The sequence below is a fragment of the Panthera tigris genome, chromosome C1 (assembly GCF_018350195.1).
Source record: "Panthera tigris isolate Pti1 chromosome C1, P.tigris_Pti1_mat1.1, whole genome shotgun sequence".
NCBI classification, from domain to species: Eukaryota; Metazoa; Chordata; class Mammalia; order Carnivora; family Felidae; genus Panthera; species Panthera tigris.
Window position 1 is genome coordinate 7,124,709 of NC_056667.1, and position 19,186 is coordinate 7,143,894.

Genomic DNA, 19,186 nt, shown 5'->3' on the forward strand with positions numbered 1-19,186 from the left:
AACGAATGAATGAATGAATGGATGAATGAATGAATATCATGTTCGGGGGCAGTCCTTTTATTTATTCTCCAGGTACTTATTTAGCACCTCCTGTGGGCCACGCTTCATTCAGAAGTACTCAGGAGATGGATGTGAACTAGAAAGCAAAGTTCTGCCCTCTTGGCATCTGTAGTTATCTACCAGGTACATACTGATGACTCTCACATCCCCTTGCCGGTCATATCTCCTGCTTGAGATCTATCCCCAAATCTCCACCCCAGCATGGTAGACAGTGGGAACGTGGCTTCTCAACCTGCGGCAGCTTATACACATGGCTCTGCTTTGGAGTGTCATTGGAAAGCCACTAAAACTCACCGTGACACAGTTCTTATCAAGACTTCTGTTGGGAACACATTTCTACGGGGGATTTCGTGAAGGATGCTCAGCCCGTGCGTGCCGGGAGAGAGTCGCTTTTCATCTGAGTCAGGGACCTCTTTGAAAAGCTTGTGAAAACTGGAACACCCTCCTGACCCTCAGGTTTTGAACCCCTGCCCTCGGTACTCTAAAATTTGTCTTTGAATCAGGTCACATCAGCCAAGGTGATCTCCTCATTTGGGCTGTTCTAAAATTGCTTTCTCTGACTTGTACTTTGGCATTAAACCTCTGCAGATATAGACATGTGATACGTACATATAGTGTTGATATACACGTGTGATGCATACTCACTTCACTTCTGGCTTTATCTTATTTTTTTGTGTCATTTTACTTCTGTCCTAATTTCCTTATCGATGTGACTCTAAGTTAAATTAAAAATACGGTTTATGGTTTTTTGCTAATGCCTTCCAACCCTTGCTAGAACAGGGAAATGGAAACTATTTCCATAAATAAATAGATAAATAGATAGATAGATATATACATACATATGTACCAGGCCTACAGGGCAGCTGCCTGTAGGGCGTTCTGTGTGGGTGTTCTTAGGGGCACCTCACCCCACGGCGTAGTCGAAACACACCTTTTCTTCTCAAAACCTCCTTCTTTCATAGTCTCTGTTTTAGGGACTGTGCCCTCTGCTTAGGCCTGAGATCTAGACTCCACCCTTCCTTACATCTCACTTCTGAATAATGACCCAAGTTCTCTTGATTATACACCTTGTCCCTGGACCTGTCCCTTCCACAGTCCATTCTCACATAGTGGCTAGAGTGATTTGTTTTAAAAGACAGATCCGGGGCACCTGTGTGGGTTAGTTGGTTGAGCGTCAGTCTTCGGCTCGGGTCATGATCTCACGGCTCATGAGTTCGAGCCCCACGTCGGGCTCTGTGCTGACAGCTCAGAGCCTGGAGCCGGCTTCGGATTCTGTGTCTCCCTCTCTCTCTGCCCCTAACCCACTTGCATTCTGTCTCTGTCTCTCTCAAAAATAAATAAACATTAAAAAAAAATTTTAAAAGACAGATCCAACCCAGTTATTCCCTTGCTTACATCCTTCAAAATCTCTTCCTTTCCTTCTAGAAAAAGGTTGATTTTAGGAGGGTATTCAGAGCTCATCAGGAGCTTGTCTCAGCCTGTCTTTCCTGCCCTGTGTCTTGCCGTGGCCGTCCACCCTCATCCTTAAACGACTCAGAATTCCCTAACACACTGTGCGTTCTCACGAAGCCCCCTGCCTTTGTGAGTGCTCCTCTGTCCCCTCACCTGGCTCACTCCTACCTGTCTGGAAGAAGAAACTCCAGGCAGATGACTTGCATTGCATTTGAATTTGTATGTTGCACAGTTTTCAAAATTGCTGTCTGGGATGGTTTGTCTTGACAGTAATAAATACGTAGCTCGTGTAAGTGAATTTGAATCTTGAAAACCTGGTGAGAAGATCGAGGCGATACTCTGTGCACTGGTTACTGAGCGTGTCTCTGAGGAGTTGAGATGGACGTAGCTACAGACATCTACACAGCAAGTGACAGAACAACTCTCCAAGCTAAAGCAGAACAGGAGATTTATTTTAAGGATGCTGGGGTCTTCTTTCTGAACCCAAGGACAGAAAGATAGCTGGGTCACACGAAGAGACCAGAACCCAGAGTCCACATGCCGCCAGGGCTTCCTTTGTCTTGGGCTGCTACTTCCTTGCACTCCCCCCTTGTGCACACTGCCCATGACCTCCCTTGTGCTCGCTCAGCAACCCCGGATACTTGGACTCCGTGCCTGCTCTGTGCAGCTGAACACAGCGAAGACACGGACCGTGCTGGCAGATCTCATTTTTTCAACTTTTTACTCTGGAAATTTCCAAATCTGCAGAAAGGTTGATTGAATCACCCAGATTGATCAGTTTTTGGTGTTGGCTTCTTGCCCGCGTTCACCTTCTCTCTCGGTATGTACGTGTGTGTGTACCCACGTACGCGTACGTGCGTACACGTACCTGTCGGTTTTGGCTGAACTGTTTGAAAGTATGAAGAAGAGAAAAACGGAGATGGGAAGTAGGAGGTGGTAAGGGAAGGCCTCCCTGGGAAGGCAGCGTCTGAGCAAAGACCCGAAGGAGGGGCTGCTGGGCGGTTCTCCTGGGGAGGAGTGTGGCAGGGGAGGCGCAGACAGCAGCATAGCAAGTGACCCCTACCATCAGGTGTGTGGCCAGTTAAACAGAGACTCTCGTGTACCAGACTTGTATTCTTGTTCAGATATTCCCTGCCCCCTTCCTGGGGGAAGGTTCTGTTTCTCCACCCCAGTGGCTGTAGGGATGGCCATGTGACTTGTTCCGGCCAACGAAATGGGAGCAGAAGGGTCCCTTCTGGGCCAGTTGACCCTGCGCCTCGCTCCCTTCCTTCTGCCCTGACAATTAGTAGCGTGTCCTCCAGAGGCTGCTTTGTCACCCCGGGTGCTGGAGTGACGATGATCCGGAGCAGAGCTGCCCTTTGACCTGAATGTTCTCAGGCTTTACAGACATCGCGAGGAACAATGATGGTTTCATTTCCTTCATCAGAGATTGCGTGAAAGGGGGCACGCCTGGGTGGCTCAGTCGGTTAAGCATCTGACTTCCGCTCAGGTCACGGTCTCGCTGTTTGTGAGTTCAGCCCCTCAGTGGGCTCTCTGCTGTCGGCACAGAACCCACTTCAGACGCTCGGTACCCCTCTCTCTGCCCCTCCCCTGCTTGCGTGTGCGCGCTCTCTCTAAAAAATAAACGTGAAAAACATTAAACCAAAAAAAATTGTGTGAAATTTATTATGCATCATTGCCATTGTCATTTGTGTGTAATTTGCACTAATGATACCCCTTGTGATGTCAATATACCCAAATGGAATTACTGTGTGTGACCTTGTGCCACCAGCTTTTTTCCAACTCGATTAAAAAAAGTACCGTGGTAAAAGACACATAAAAATATCCCTCCTTTTAAGAGCAGGAGCTCTCGAAGTGAATAGAAGACATGTTTTCAAAAAATAAAGAATGGAAAACGCGTTTTCTTTTAAAGATAAGCATTATTGAGCTCTCTATGTATGCACATGTGTGTGTATGCGTGTTGTGTATGAGTGTGTAACCTTCCCATCAAGCAATAACAGATACCCCAGATTGAGTTGGGGTCTGAGTTGCCCTCCTTTGTGTCTTTTTTGCTGCTGTTATGTCTTGTGCAGACCTTTTGTGCTGTATCATAATTACTGGTTTTCATCTGTCTTTCCTCAGTGGATCTGGAAATCCTTGAGGGGAGGGATTATGACTTGGATGTTATGTCATTTTTAGCGCCTGCTACAGTGACTTACGTGCACTTAATAAACCAATAAAGGACTGAATTTGGCGGGGGCAAGATTATGTTCAGAAAGTATTATTTTTGTTTGTTTTATTTGCTGTGCTCTCTACACTCGGGACCAGAAGATGGAAATATTCTTTATTTCAGTATACACACTCATCAAAGAGGGAGTTCACGAACACTCTAATATTGGAGTACGAATACAGTATCTGCAATTATAACATTCTACGTATCCATTCATGTAGAATTCATAACTGATAATGAACAAGCACCGTGTCCTCAGGGGAATGAGGCTGCCTCTATCTACAGGTCGTTGCAACTTCAGAAGGGATTTTCTGCTGTGAAGATCCGTGGGCTGTGATTAGTGTTGTATACTCCAGAGTTGGACACCCTGGGCTCATGTCTGTTCTTTCATTTACTGGCTGTGTGACCTTGAGCAAGTCCCTTAACCTCTCTGAGTTTGGTTTCTTCATCTGTAAAATGGGAAGATGAATGTATTGATTGCCTTGGATTCTTAACTAGATTTATATACATGAATCCCTTAGAATAGCATCTGGCACATGGCTTAAGAGCTGGGTAAGTGTTTATCATATCACTAAAAATTATTTTTTTGTCTTAGAGCCTCTAAAATGGTGAATTTTTAAAATGTAGCTGGTGAGGGGTGCCTGGGTGGCTCAGTCGGTTAAGTGGCCGACTTCGGCTCAGGTCATGATCTCGCGGTCCGTGAGTTCGAGCCCCGCGTCGGGCTCTGTGCTGACAGCTCGGAGCCTGGAGCCTGTTTCAGATTCTGTGTCTCCCTCTCTCTGACCCTCCCCTGTTCATGCTCTGTCTCTCCCTGTCTCAAAAATAAATAAAACGTTAAAAAAAATTTTTTTTAAAAATAAATAAATAAAATGTAGCTGGTGAATTTTTAATCACAGAGCTGTGATGTTCAGATTTGATTGAATGCGTTACTTTGAGGTATACTGTTGGGCTTAGATCCAGGCATATTGTGAGGTTGTCATAGCGTCTTGTAAGTTTCAGACATGGCCAGCTATGAACAAAGAAAACAAACCCAACACTAATCAGAACAAGAGGTATCTCAGGGCACCTGGGTGGCTCAGTCAGTTAAGCGTCCGACTTCTGATTTTGGCTCAGGTCATGATCCCAGGGGTGTGGGGTTGAGCCCCATGTCAGGCTCCACGCTGAGAGTGGAGCCTGCTTAAGGTTCTCTCTCCCTCTGCCCCTCTCCCCCGTTCTTGCTCGTTGTCTCACTAGATAAATAAATTAAAACATTAGAAAGCAAACAAACAGTGCTTTTGGGATTTATCCCCCAGCTCTCCCCCCCCCCCCCCAATCCCACTAAAAATAAGAGGAGCAGAGTTTGGCCCATCCCGTCAGAGTCTCTGCCCCACAGTGGCCCTTGCTGTTTTGAACGGTAGCTGTTTTGAATCTATTTTTAATCAGGTCCGCGAGGGTAGGGAAAGGCATCAGGTAGAACAGTTCTGGGGAAAACCCTATTTTAATGTCGCTTGTGAAATGAGAACTGAGATAGTCAAGACCAGAAAAACTCTAGATATGAGGTTTCATGATCTGTATGTCTGGGTTTGAATTGTGGTTTAGGACATCAGTTGAAGAGTCACAAGTTCCTTTTTTATGCTTTTGGTTTTTTCTCTTTGTGACATCTGGGAAAACAGTTCTTTGAAAAAGGACTTGTTCAACGTAAGAGAGATGATACCAGTCTCGTGTGCTTAGTGGTAGAAAGAGTAAGCAAAGAGAAAAACGTTGAATAATATTTTGATGTGCTGAACTATTTTTAGTTTGTGTCTCATATGTTGTGATGCGCTGTTTGTGATAAAAGTGAGGTCACATCTCTTAATAGTCAAGTTAATTAGATAAGCCTTTATGCCTTCGATTGCTCAAAGCCATCTCTTGGGAGTCTCCTGTCTAGATATTCCCAGGGTTCTCGGGCTGCTAAACAGTTTATTTTTTTAATTATTATTTTATGATGATTATTTTTTAATATAATTTATCGTCAAATTGGCTAACATACAGTGCGTAAAGCGTGCTCTTGGTTTTTGGGGTAGATTCCCATGGTTCATTGCTTACATGCAACACCCCGGTGCTCATCCCAACAAGTGCCCTCCTCAGTGCCCATCACCCATGTAAGCCCCCACCTTCGTAGAAAGTGGTCAGCCCCTCGAAGGGCACCGTCCCCCGTTGAGTCCCCTGCAGACAGCCCCAAGCGCTGGCCCTTTCGTGGCCGTTTCTCCTCTTTCTAGTAGGTCTTGAAGATGGGGGAGGTGAGGGCAGGTTTTCTCCTCACCCTCACCTCCTACCAGTTCGTGTCGTGCACGGACCTGCCTGTGTCCCTTACTGCACTTCTCTGTCTTCGTTAATGGCCCACAGTATAATTCACAAAGTCCTGATTCTCCTTTTTCTTTTCTTCTTCTTTTTTTCCTACACCTGTGTTTGTGGAGTGTTGGGGGTAGGGATCGGGGAACATCAGCCCAGTGGAAATCCTTCTTGGAAAACTTCCTTCCAGCCTTATTGCAGTGAGTCAGGACATTTATTCTATGTTTGTTTCACCGAGGAGAACATTTGAATTTCACATCTCAGGCTGAACCTGGCACCAGATATAGAAGTGGCTTTGCTTTTTTTCCAAAAGCAGTGTGTGTGCTTTTTCAAAATAATGGTAATATTAATTCCTAAATAGTAAATTTTACGCACCGTGCATTTTCTAGTGTTTTTTCATTCATTCTCTCATTACTTTGGCAAATATTTAAGGAGCACCTACCATGTGCTGGGTCCTCTTGTAAAAACAACTGAGAAAAGTCCTGTGTTAAGGGCTTAGAGTTGGGGAATGGTGAATGGTGAATAAGCAATAACTACATAAATAGCATCACATGTGTTGGAGGTCAGATAAGAGCCATGGAGAAAAATGAAGTAGAAAACGGGGAGTGGGTGGTGGTTTTCTCATAACTCTGTGTGGAGGCTACTCTTTCCACACCCATTGTACAGATGTGGAAACTGAAGCACAGAGAGGGTAAGTGACTTACCTTGATCCTACCTTGGTAGTAAGTAGTAAAGGTTGAACTTGAATTTGAAGTCCAGCATGGGCTCCCAAGTTAGCTACCTCTAACGTAACTCTACTCAACTTCAACCAGATCTCCCCAAACACTGATTTCCCTGAGAATTTAAAGTCTTCTTTTACCAGGCCCTCTGTTGCATTGGTGTGTACAGATAAACACACTTTAAAAATTAAAATACTACTTTAATTTCAGTATCAGTGAATACAGGTTTTAACTTTAATTACAATTTCTTTAATTACTCTTTCATACAAAATTAAAAAAAACTTCATAGCATCCACACAGAGAATGTAGCATTTTAGGCCTTGAAGGATAAGTAGGATTAATTTTTTAAAAATTACATCCTGGGGACGCCTGGGTGGCTCAGTTGGTTAAGCGTCTGACTGGCTCAGGTCCTGATCTCACGGTTCGTGGGTTCGAGCCCCGCGTTGGGCTCTGGGCTGACAGCTCAGAGGCTGGAGCCTGCTTTGGATTCTATGTCTGCCTCTCTCTCTCTGCCCCTCTCTCCCTCTCGAAAGTAAACATTAAATTTTTTTTTTAAATTCCATCGTGCTTGGGGCGCCTGGGTGGCGCAGTTGGTAAAGCGTCCGACTCTTGGTTTCCACTCAGGTCGTGATCTCACGGTTTGGGAGTTTGGGCCCCACATTGGGCTCTGTACTGACACTGAGGAGCTTGCTTAGGATTCTCTGTCTCTCTCTCTTTTCCTCTCTCTCCCTCTCTCTCCCTCTCTGCCCCTCCCCTGCTCACACCCTGTCAAAATAAATAAACTTAAAAAAGAACACCTTGAAATTACATTATGTTTAAAACATATAAGAGACTGCATTTAACGTTTAAAAGTTGATGAAGAACATGATGAAATACCCATGAACTTGCTACCCATATTGAATGTGTACAGCAGTGAATTTTCACACAGTGGACACAGCTGTGAATATAGTGTCCGTTTTAAAGCAAAGACCATCACTGCTACTGAGAAGCTTGCTCATGCCTCTGTTTTTTCTTGTTTTGGAACTTGTTACAGATGGAATCATGCAGTCGATGCTTTTTTACATCTGGCTTCTGCTCCGTATTGTTTGTGAGAATCTTCCAGACCGTTGCATAGGGCACAAGCTCATGCATTTGATTCCTGCACGGATGCCCGTATGGGAATATACCACAACTCACTCATTCATGTTCACTTTTACCTGTATCACCCCATTTAGTTGTAGCAACTACCTGGGAAAGCTGTTTGGGGCTGCGTTTATTATGCCTGTTTTCTAGCTGACGAGAAGGTGACGCTGGAGAGTTAAGTGTGTTATCCAGCATGACAGCAAGCATGGCCAATCCGTGGTGGCACCAAAATGCAGGTTTCCTGATGGATCTCGCTTCTCCTGCACCACATTTCCTACCGTGTCACGCACGTAATGCCACTGGGGTCCGCAGCCCGTCTATCTCCATGAACTTTCATCCTTCCTTCCCTTCCTCGGCAGAGTGGATTCCATGGACCTTCACCGTAATCGCCCCCTCCCCTTTCCCACTTGTGCTCTTTTTTTCACAGTAAAAAGTTTCAGAAATCGGCACTTCTTTTTTTTTTTTTTTAATTTTATCTTTTATTTTTTAAAAATTTACATCCAGGTTAGCATATAGTGCAACAGTGATTTCAGGAGTAGATTCCTTAGTGCCCCTTACCCACCTAGCCCACACCCCCTCCCACAACCCCTCCAGTGACCCTCAGTTTGTTCTCCATATTTATGAGTCTCTTCTGTTTTGTTCCCCTCCCTGTTTTTATATTATTTTTGTTTCCCTTCCCTTATGTTCATCTGTTTTGTCTCTTAAGGTCCTCATGTGAGTGAAGTCATATGATTTTTGTCTTTCTCTGACTGATTTCACTTAGCATAATACCCCCTAGTTCCATCCAGGTAGTTGAAATGGCAAGATTTCATTCTTTTTGATTGCCAAGTAATACTCCGTTGTGTATATATACACCATATCTTCTTTATCCCTTCATCCATCGATGGACATTTGGGCTCCTTCCATCCTTTGGCTATTGTCGATAGTGCTGCTAGAAACATGGGGGTGCGTGTGTCCCTTCGAAACAGCACACCTGTATCCCGTGGATAAATGCCTAGTAGTGCCATTGCTGGGTCGTAGGGTAGTTCTGTTTTTAGTTTTTTGAGGAACCTCCATGCTGTTTTCCAGAGTGGCTGCACCAGCTTGCATTCCCACAGAAATCAGTACTTCTAGTCTCCTGTTCTTTTAATTTTTTTTAATGTTTATTTATTTTTGAGAGAGAGAGAGCACGCATGCATGCGAGTGGTGGAGGGGGCAGAGAGAGAGGGAGACACAGAATCCAACACAGGCTCCAGGCTCTGAGCCGTCAGCCCAGAGCCCGACACGGGCTCGAACTCAAAAACCGCGAGACCACGACCTGAGCCGAAGTTGGAGGCCCAACTGACTGATCCACTCAGGCGCCCTTAGTCTCCCATTCTTTGTCAGCCCCACTGCAGTCAAGCTTTCATCCCCTCCAGTCCATCAAAATAGGGTCTGATGAGGCCCTCAGTTACCACCTCATCACCAATCCCAGCGGCCAGTTCTCAGTCTTCATGTTGCTCGGCCTGTAAATAGAGTGATCCCTCTTGAAATTCTCTGACTGGGTTTTAGGAAGCCAGTGAACCTTCTTCTGGAGAGCCCAGAGGCTTCTTGACACTACTTTCAGGGTCCTTTAGTGACGTCACCTCATCTCCCCCTCTCAGCTGTGTCCAAGGGCTCCATCCTCAGACTTTGTCTGCACACCTGCCTAGGTGATCTCATCCCGGCTCGTGGCTTCATGTGCCGTCTCTAACCTGTGCTCTGTCCTGCACATCAGATCGTATATTTTAACTTAATTTATTTTTTAAAAAAATGTTTATTTATTTTAAGAGAGAGAGAGAGAGAGAGAGAACGTGTGAGCTGGGGAGGGGCAGAGAGAGGGGGAGAGAGATACCCAAGCAGGCTCCATGCTGCCAGCACAGAACCAGACGAGGGTCTCGATCTCACAAACCATGAGATTATGCCCTGAGTCGAAATCAAGAGTTGGACGTTTTTAACCCAGGCACCCCAGATCATATATTTTAATTTTAATTGCTGTTTATTTAATTACTATTTTATACTCCATTGAAAAAATCGTAGAATTCACACAAAGACGAGTCCATCTGTGCGTTTGATAATCACACGTCTAAAACAATTTGTGTCTCCTCCCTCCCTCCGTGTTTCGTGCCTCAGTCTTGGTCTCAGGCCCAGGACTTTGGTGTCAGCCCTGCTTCCTGTGGTTCTTTCCTATTTGCCCTCCGTCCCATCGGCAGATCCCATGAGCTTGTGCTCCACCTGCAAACTACATCCCCGCTGACCACTCACCACGATCTTCGCAGCCACGCATCCGAGTTCGGGTTGCCGCATCCTCCTAAGTAGCCTCTGCCTGCTCCCTTTCTCCCCTGCAGCCGATTCTCTGTAGCAGCCAAAATAATAATTTTCAAATATAAGTTGAGTCATGTCGCTCTTCTGACCAGAACCCCCTGGTGGCTTCCCAGTGCCAGTGCTTTCACCGTGGCTTATGAGGCCCCTTCATGCCTCTGAACTCATCATCTGCTGTTTCCCTCTGGCTCGTTCTGCTCCAGCCCCACAAGTCTTGCTGACCTTCAGCATGAGCCACTCACAAGCCCCCTCACGCTTCCCAGACACCCACCTGGTTTGCTTCCTCTCTTCCTTCGTGCTTGCAGAAGCCCCGTTTACCAGAGAGGCTTTTCCACCCACCTTATCTAAAAATCGCAGCGCCCTCTCCCCAGCGTGCCCTGCTATCCCTCCCGTGCTTAATTTTTCTCTAAGGGTGCTTGTAACCCCCTGGCATCCTTTTTGTCCATTTGGCCGTTCTTTTGGTCTTCGCTAGAATCCGAGCGCCGTGACAGCAGGGGCTGTTGAGTTTACTGTGGTGCTTGATGAGCATTTGTTCAATGAGTGGATATCTGAAGAGGACCTGATACCAAGTCTGAAACACCGTCTGGCCTTTGAATATCCAGTTAAACATTCTTCTGTGTGGCTTTTATACTTCGCCTGTCTTGATTGCGTGCATTACTCTTTCCCGTTGTTGAAGACGTACAGGGCTGTTATGCGCCTGGCCCTATGCTCCGTGCTGGAGATTCGCCAGTAAACAAGGTAGATGTGGTTTTCTCAACGGAGCTTCCGTTCTACTAGGGAAACAGATAATAAGCGAGACAGTAAGTAAGAAATAGATCATGTGACTGCAGACCATGTGGAGTGCCCGAAGCATGCGATTGGAGGGCTGCGGTGTCCGTGAGCTTGGAGGGGAGGAGAGTGCTGGCCAAAGCCATCAGGGAAGTCCCGTAGGAGGAGGTGACATTTAAGCTGAGAATGGAAGGCAGAGAAAGAACCAGCCATGCCAAGAATTAGAAAAACTGCTTCTAGGCTTAAGCAATTGCAAGTGGCTGAAGGCAAGCTAGAGCTTAGGACGTCTTGGGAACCGTCCGAGGGCTGGTGTGGCTACTGCCCGGAGCGGCACACCGTAAGCTGGAGAGGCAGACGTTGGCTCTGTAGACCACGGTGAGGACTCGGTTTTTGCTCCAAGTGCAGTGGGAAGCCATTGAATGGTTTGAGCAGCAGAGTGTGGTTTGTGTTTTTAAAGAATTCCTGTGATGGCTGTGTGAATAGATCGTGGGAGAACGTAGGAGAGCATGCCTTCTTATCAGTTAGCATTTGATTCTATACTTAAGAGTTTTTAAATCGCCCTGGCTCTTGGCAACCGCCATTCCACTTTCTGTCTCTATGAATTTGACTCCTCTAGATACCTTATACGAGTGGACTCCTACAGTCTTTGTCTTTTTGCGTCTGGCTTATTTCACTGAGCATAATGTCCTCAAGGTTCATCTGTGTCGTAGCACGTGTCAGAATGTCTTTCCTTTTTTTTTTTTTTTAATTTAAAAAATTTTTAAATTTCTTTTTGAGACAGAGAGAGACAGAGCATGAGTACGGGAGGGGCAGAGAGAGAGGGAGACACAGAATCCGAAGCAGGCCCCAGGCTCTGAGCTGTCAGCACAGAGCCCGACGCGGGGCTCGAACTCATGGACTGAGATCATGACCTGAGCCGAAGTCGGACGCCCAACCGACTGAGCCACCCAGGTGCCCCTCGAATGTCCTTCCTTTCTAAGGCTGAATAATATTCCACTGCGTGGCTATGCCACATTTTGTTTTATCCATTTATCCATTGGTGGACATTTGGGTTGCTTCCCCGTGTTAGCTCTTACAGATGACTGCTGTGAACACGGGTGAGCGAATGGCTGTTTGCGTCCCTGCCTTTTGTGTATTTCCTCGGCGTGGACTCACTGGATCGTGTGGTAATTCTATTTGTAATGTTTTGAGAAACCACCAAACTGTTTAAAATGGTGCCGGCCCCGCGTGACCGTGTCACCGCCGTTGCAGAGGGCTCCACTTCCTCCACATCGTCACTAACACTTGTTACTTTATGGTTTCTCGATGGTAGCCGTTTTCATGGGCGTGAAGTGTCACCTCGTTGCGCTTTGAGTTGCCTTTCAGAAATCTAAACCTTTGAAAGTGTTTAAAGAAAGGAATACGGAGCCTTCGCTTTTACCGGGCCAGAGTGGACGCAGATAGGTTGACGAGGACCTCTTGTAGAGGTCCTGGGAGAGAGGGTGGTGGCCTGAATAGGGTGGTGGCAGAGGAGCTGAGAGGAGAGTGTGTGTCGAGGGTGCGGCGAGGAAGCGGGGAACACAGATCCTGGGGCTCTGGCTTGAGTAATTGGATCAGGAACAGGTTGCGGTGGGAATTTCTGGTTCGCTCTGCCCCACCCTCCACCCCGGGTAAGTGTTCTTGAGAGAAACACTTCAGTGATTTCTTTCAGAGAGTTTTTTCATCTTCATACCATGTCTCCCCCGGAAGATCTGTGATGACCTTCACTGTTCTCTGTTCGGTTCAGGTCAGGGAGCCTTGAGCACCTGTTACAGACCAGGTGAGGTGCCGTGCTCGACTATAAGGAGATCAGGACGTATGAGAGAGAGGCAGCCTGCCGGTCGGAGGTTTGGTCTCAGGACCCCTTTACGTTCTTATAAAATGTTGAAGATCTCAAAGAGCTTTTGTTTAGGTGGGTTGTATTCTTTGATGTGTACCATAATAGAAATAAAGGGTGAGCAACTTTAAAACAGACATTAGTAAAAACAATAATGTATGTTAATAGAACTTTAAGAAAAATTTTGAGAGAGAGAGAGAGAGAGAGAGATCACGAGCAGGGGAGGGGCAGAGGGAGAGAGAGGGGCTCTGAGCTGAGGCAGGGCCTCATGATCCATGACCCTGGGATCGTGACCTGAGCTGAAACCAAGAGTCAGATGCTCGACTGACTGAGCCACCCAGGCACCCCTAAATAATGTGTTTTTAACGAAAACGACTACGTTTTCCAAAACAGTTGTAGTGAGACGAATGACTTTTTCAGGTCTTTTTAATGTCTGATTTACTAGAATACAGCTGAATTTTCATGTTAACTCCTTTAATTTGTTGTGACACGCCATGCCATGCAGCCTCTGGAAAACCCCATTGGACGCTTGAGAATGAGATTGAAGAGGCAGATATCTTAGTGATACTGTAAAAATAGCTTTGGCCTCAGCGTGCTCCCTGCGAGGGTCTTGGAGACCACAAGGGATCCCCAGACCGCTGGATTGCTGGTAAGAGCATGGGCGCTAGAGCCGGACTGCATGGGTTCGGATTCCAGCTCTACCACTTATGAACGAGGCAAGTATCTAACCCCTGTGCCTCAGTTTGCTCACATGTAAAATCGGCCTAAGTACCCATGAAGGCTCATTACGAGGCTTCAGTGAGTATAGATTTATAAAGTGTTGAGAACATTGCTGGGAGATAAAGTGCTGCATCAGTGTTTAATGATTTTTTCACTGTTTATTTCCAATAATTAAGACCTAATCTTTCCTTCGAGGGATTTATCCTAGTGATGTAGGTAGATGAACAACCAAACCTCAGGATTTTGTGTAAGGTCACCGAGGGATGTATTTGCAGCAGGGACACAGGAGTGGGCTTCTCGGGTTTGGGGTCAAGAACTAGGATGTTCTTGGTTGTTTGAACGATAAAAGGAGCAGCTTTCCCGCAGGGTCGGAATGGCAGGTTCTTGGTTCAGATTAGGTCCATCCCTGTTAGCATCTGTCACGGGCTGTCTCTTTCATCTTCCTTATCTGTAACAGAATGAGCATAAGCAGCCTCGTTGGTTTGCGTCTTTGATGCCTGCTCAGAACCAGAAGCCTTATCACGGTTGGTTAGACATCCTCACTGCCTGTGGGACAGCAGGTGGTCCGTGAGAGTTTATTGCCTGGCTATAAATGAATGACTGTCAAAATGGGAGGGAAACATTTCTGTGATGCGCTGGGATTTGGTGGTAGATATTTGTAATCACTTGCTAACCCTGGAGTATTATAAGGAAGCAGCGGCCGATTATATTTTGATGGCAGTTAAGCAAGAAGAATCTAATCGCTTTGCTGTTGAAAGCGATGGTAACATTTGTGTCTTACTGTAACGTTTGTTACTTTTGAAACTTTGTTTTAGTGAATCTAATTGGGTATTTATTTAAAATCTCACTTACTTAAAATGGCCAAGTTACATAGTTGTATTAAGATAACGAGCTTCAGCGTGCTTAGAAACGTAGTATGCTTACGGTAGCGTCACAGTATCGGTCAAGGAGGTGTGATAAACAGGGATTGTAAGGCAGTAGGAGGTGTGTACCTGTCTGCCACGTCAATTCTTGTTTGACTTGAGCGGGTCCTTTTTTCCTCCAGGCATATTTAGTTGTTAAGCTCCGGCGTGGTTCTCGATGGTTATTGATGACGTTAATGTTGTTCTTCTCGGGCAGAATTGTGTTTTCTGCGGTTGAGTTACGGGTCTTTTCTCCTCTCACGTTATAGATCCGACGGAGGCGCCTCGCACGACTTGCTGGTGGACAGACCTCCCAGCCCACCACCCCGCTCACCTCGCCCCAGAGGGAGAACCCGCTGGGGCCTCCCATAGCAGCATCAGCCCCGGGCCCCTCCCAGAGCCTTGGTCTCAATGTCCACAACATGACCCCAGCTACCTCCCCAATAGGTGCATCAGGTAAGCCTTACTTCCATACCTGGGCCATTTAGTCCTGGCTTTCTGTGAGGCTTATGGTTGTGACATTTTCACAACGGGGTAAGATTGGGCCGCATTTCCACAGACGAGAACATGGGACAGCAGCTGTTCAAAATCCTGCAAGCAGTAGTTTAAAGATTGACATCATTACGTTGTGTTTTGTTCATCTCTATTCATTTTGATGGTGATCTGTTCAAACTAATTGTTTTCCTTTCTGTAATTTTTATCCTTTGTCTCAAACAGGACCAGGTCTTAATTTCTGATGGTAAGGCAATTAAGACTTAATTTGGCTCAGCCGATTTTATGAGTTTGGTTGATGCTTTCCTTCTATGATAAAATCATCTGAAAAGGCAAGATTGAAATAATGGTCAAAATAACAGGCCTCTAATTACGGATTTCCATGTCTTCATTTAATGTTGTCAACAGAACTCTCTGAATTTTTGCGGTATAAAAGTTCACCTGATGTGATGTTTATAGCTGTCTCATTGACAATTACTTAACTATTGTGAAAATTTCTTTTTTTATAATTAATGGGCTCATCGTTGATATCCAGGTATGTCTTTGTTGGGAAACAATGATACTGATTCATCCTGCGTATTTGAAAATACCTTTTGTCAAGTGAACTTTTCTATTGAACATGAGAATTATCATTATAATTATTATAATTACTTAGGATTCTAATTTGAAAAAGCAGGTGCATTCAGACCTGTATTCATCATCACATCGTTGAATAATTTAATATGATTGTTATTTCTGCATTTAATGAACTCTCCCTTAGTTGCCTTCCACATAATCTGTCTTTTCGTCAATTAAAAGTATTTGCAGAGGGGTGCCTGGGTGGCTCAGTCGGTTACGTGTCTGACTTTGGCTCAGGTCATGATTTTGTGGTACGTGAGTTTGAGCCCTGCATTGGGTTCTGTGCTGACAGCTCAGAGCCTGGAACCTGCTTCAGATTCTATGTCTCCCTCTCTCTCTCTGTCCCTTCCCCACTTGAGCGCTCGCGCGCGCGCTCTCTCTCTCTCTCTCTCTCTCTCTCTCAAAAATAAATAAACATTACAAAAATTTTAAAAAGTATTTGCAGGGTTTCAGTTACTGTTACTCTTGATAGGCGTTATCGTAGACTCTTCCCCAGGTAAATATAAATGCTTATGCGTCCTCCTGTTGACTCTAAAAGTGAGAGAGGTTCAGATTAAATCATCAGTTAGCAAGAAACAGTGACTTTGCCTGAAATGTTGCTGCTGAACACCTTTGAGAAGCTGTGATAGTCTTCCGGTAGGGGACGGGCTCAGGATTCCAGTTGGGTTTTTACCCTTTCCTTGGGAAGGGTGCCACCAACAGTGCCGTTGGTTGCACCATGGCCAAGTCCCTCCTGGAATGCTGGAGAATGTCCGGGGAGAGCTAGTGGGATGCGGAGGGGCTTAAGGTCACGCTGCACCAGTGGTAGTCAGGCAGGAGACCGAGCTCTGCGTGTGCCTGGTCACAGCACCCTGTCTCTTTGGGACCACCAGGAGTCATTTCAGCATGAGCCCTGTCCTGCTTATGTCAGCCACTGGGTCTCGCGGGTCCTCATCCCTTGCCTCTCAGTCTCCAGTCTCCATATGGCTTGTTATGGACACCTCTCCCCACGCAGTCCCCTCTTCTGAAATCCTCACCGTCAGTCCCTGGAAGAGTGCTTCTCTGTGGACGGCTTTCCCTTTAGTGCTCTTGCTGAATTTATGCCCTTCCTCATTTCTTCTAGACCACGCTTCCTCCTCCCTAAGAACACATCGATTTGAACCTTGTGTCATTAGACCGTGTTCCCCATTCCTGTCCTTGTCACAGCTGACCTCCGAACACACTCACCCTGCCTCGTTCGGTCCACTGTCTCTCTCCCCAACACTGTGTCACGGTTTGTGGTGATCTCAGTAGCCACAGGGATGACCTTCCAGGACTCTGCCCTCGCGCTTTTTTGAGCTGCTTTCCCTTAGTAACCTGGTCTTCCATCCGACATCAGCCACTCACTGCCTTGGTCATACTCTAGATCTTTCCATCTCAGTGACTTCCTGACTGCCACCTTCAGCTTTCTGGCTCACCCTCTCTGTCCCACTTTCTTCACTTCTCCCTTCCCTGGTGTCCCCACGTCCCTCCTGGACCCATTTACATTCCACAGTCACTCATTGTCTCTCCCCCCTCTCACCTCTCTCTCGCTTTGTCTTACTTCCTGGATTAAACCATGCTTCTGGTTTTGTTTTGTTTTGTTTTTTAAGATTTTATTTTTATTTATGTATTTATTTATTTTGAGAAAAAGAGAGCATAAGCAGGAGAGGGGCAGAAGAAGAGAGAGAGAGAATCTCCCAACGTTGGGCTTGAACCCACAAGCCGTGAGCTCATGACCTGAGCTGAAATTAAGAATCAGATGCTCAACCGACTGAGCCACCCAGGTGCCCCTAAAGATTTTATCTTTAAGTAAACTGTACATCTAGTGTGGGGCTCAGACTTGCAACCCTGAGATCAAGGGTCATATGTTCTACTGACTGAGCCAGCCACGTGCCCCCCATGTTCCTGGTTTTGTTTTTTGTTTTTTAATGTTTGTTTATTTTTGAGAGAGAGAGAGAGAGAGGGAGGGAGAGAGAGTGAGGGGCAGAGACAGAGGGAGACACAGAATCCAAAGCAGGCTTCAGACTGAGCTGTCAGCACGGAGCCCGACGTGGGGCTTGAACTCACCGACCGCGAAATCATGACCTGGGCCAAAGTCAGACACTCAACCGACTGAGCCACCCAGGTGCCCCCCCACCCCCACCCCCATGCTCCTGGTTTTCAATCCCATTCCCCAGCTCCCGTCTGTCTCATGCAGTGGAACAAGGCTAGAGAAAAAACCAGAACCATGCTGTCTGTCTCATTTCAGATTCATGGTCACGCGCTCCAGCAGACCCTTCATACTGGCAGGTAGTTACAGCGTATTTCCTGTTTGCTCTCCAGCTCCCCAGGTCTGTTTTGAACCCTCTCCTTCAGTCAACAGCACCTCATTCTCTGTGCAGCTCTGGCCTGATGGGCTGCCTTCCTAGGTCATGGAGAAAGCAGGTGCAGGCAGCGACGTAGTAGTGATGTGAGCTCCCATCGTAGCGTCCTCCTACCTGCCTGTTTGTGTGGCCTGCTTTTGTTAAGCTTGAAGCTCCCTGCCCTTCCTGAATTCTGTCCCCAGGTCCCACCTCCTCTCTCCAACTCAGAGCTGTTGCCCCAGCACTTCCCAGCTTTCCTGCTCCAGCAGGTTTTCCTTCTTAAGTGGAAAACTTTGATTTTTTTAACATTCTACATGTGGTTCCTCCTCCCATCCTGGGAATATACATATAAAGGAACTCTCCTGATCTCATTTCTGCTGCCACCTTCCAGCCCACTGCTCTGCTCTGCATCACAACAGAACCTCCAGAGTGAGTTGCTTCCTGGCCTCTGTGTCCTTCTGTCCTTGCACCCACTGCTGATTCGAATCCAGTCAGGTGAGGACTCCTGTGATCTGCTCTGAGTCAACGGCTCAGCCCCAGCTGATGGGCTCTGGCCTTCTTCTTGCAACACTTTCTTCTTTTGGCTTCCAGAGCTCTGCACTCTCCTGGTTTTCCTCCTGTCTTCCCCCCTTCTTGGGGCTCCACATGGTTCTTTGTCGTTTCCCTGACGTGTAAATGTCAGGGGTCAGGGGCGGGGGTGGGGGGTGAGGGGGAGCTGGGTGTCAATATTTTAACCTGTTGTCCTGTCCATCTGTGTCGATTTTCTTACTGATTTGATCTGGTTTCCCAGCTTTACTTACCATCTCTAAGTTGCTGGTCTGTAGGTTGATCTCTCCAGTCCAGAACCATTCCTTGAACCTCAGACTCACACACTGTCTAAGAAGCATCTCACGGAGAGCACGTCCAAAATTGTCTTGTGTTCTGGAACGCCCTCTCAGAAAATACCAGCTCATTTTTTTTTTCTAGTTGCTGAAGCCTGAAACGTTCCCTCATCTTTTTACTTCATATTCTAGATCAGGGGTCAGCTATCCCTTTCTGTAAAGGGCCAGATAGTAAATATTTTGGTTTTGCAGGCTGCATAGCCTCTGTCACAGCTATTTTCTGCCCCTGTAGCACAAAAGCAGCCACAGACAAAACATAAACAAAAGAGCATGGCTATGTTTCAGCAGAACTCTACTTACAGAAACAGGTAGTGGGCCTGATGTGGGTTCCAGGGCACCAGCGTGTCTTGCTTGGATTACTGGAGTGGCCACGCCTTCCCTCGCTTCACTTCAATCTCAGGGTAGCACCAGACTGAA

General features: G+C 46.5%; 1 protein-coding gene across 2 annotated transcripts in view; it reads left to right on the forward strand.

Annotated features, from left to right (window-relative positions):
- The window catches only part of UBE4B (ubiquitination factor E4B), a 119,783-nt gene that overhangs the window by 23,369 nt on the left and 77,228 nt on the right, over positions 1–19,186 (forward strand). For both annotated transcript variants that reach the window (XM_042996170.1, XM_042996168.1), the window contains exon 2: positions 14,706–14,892. In XM_042996170.1, the coding sequence (XP_042852104.1) occupies positions 14,706–14,892 (187 nt within the window). The remainder of the gene's footprint in view (positions 1–14,705; positions 14,893–19,186) is intronic.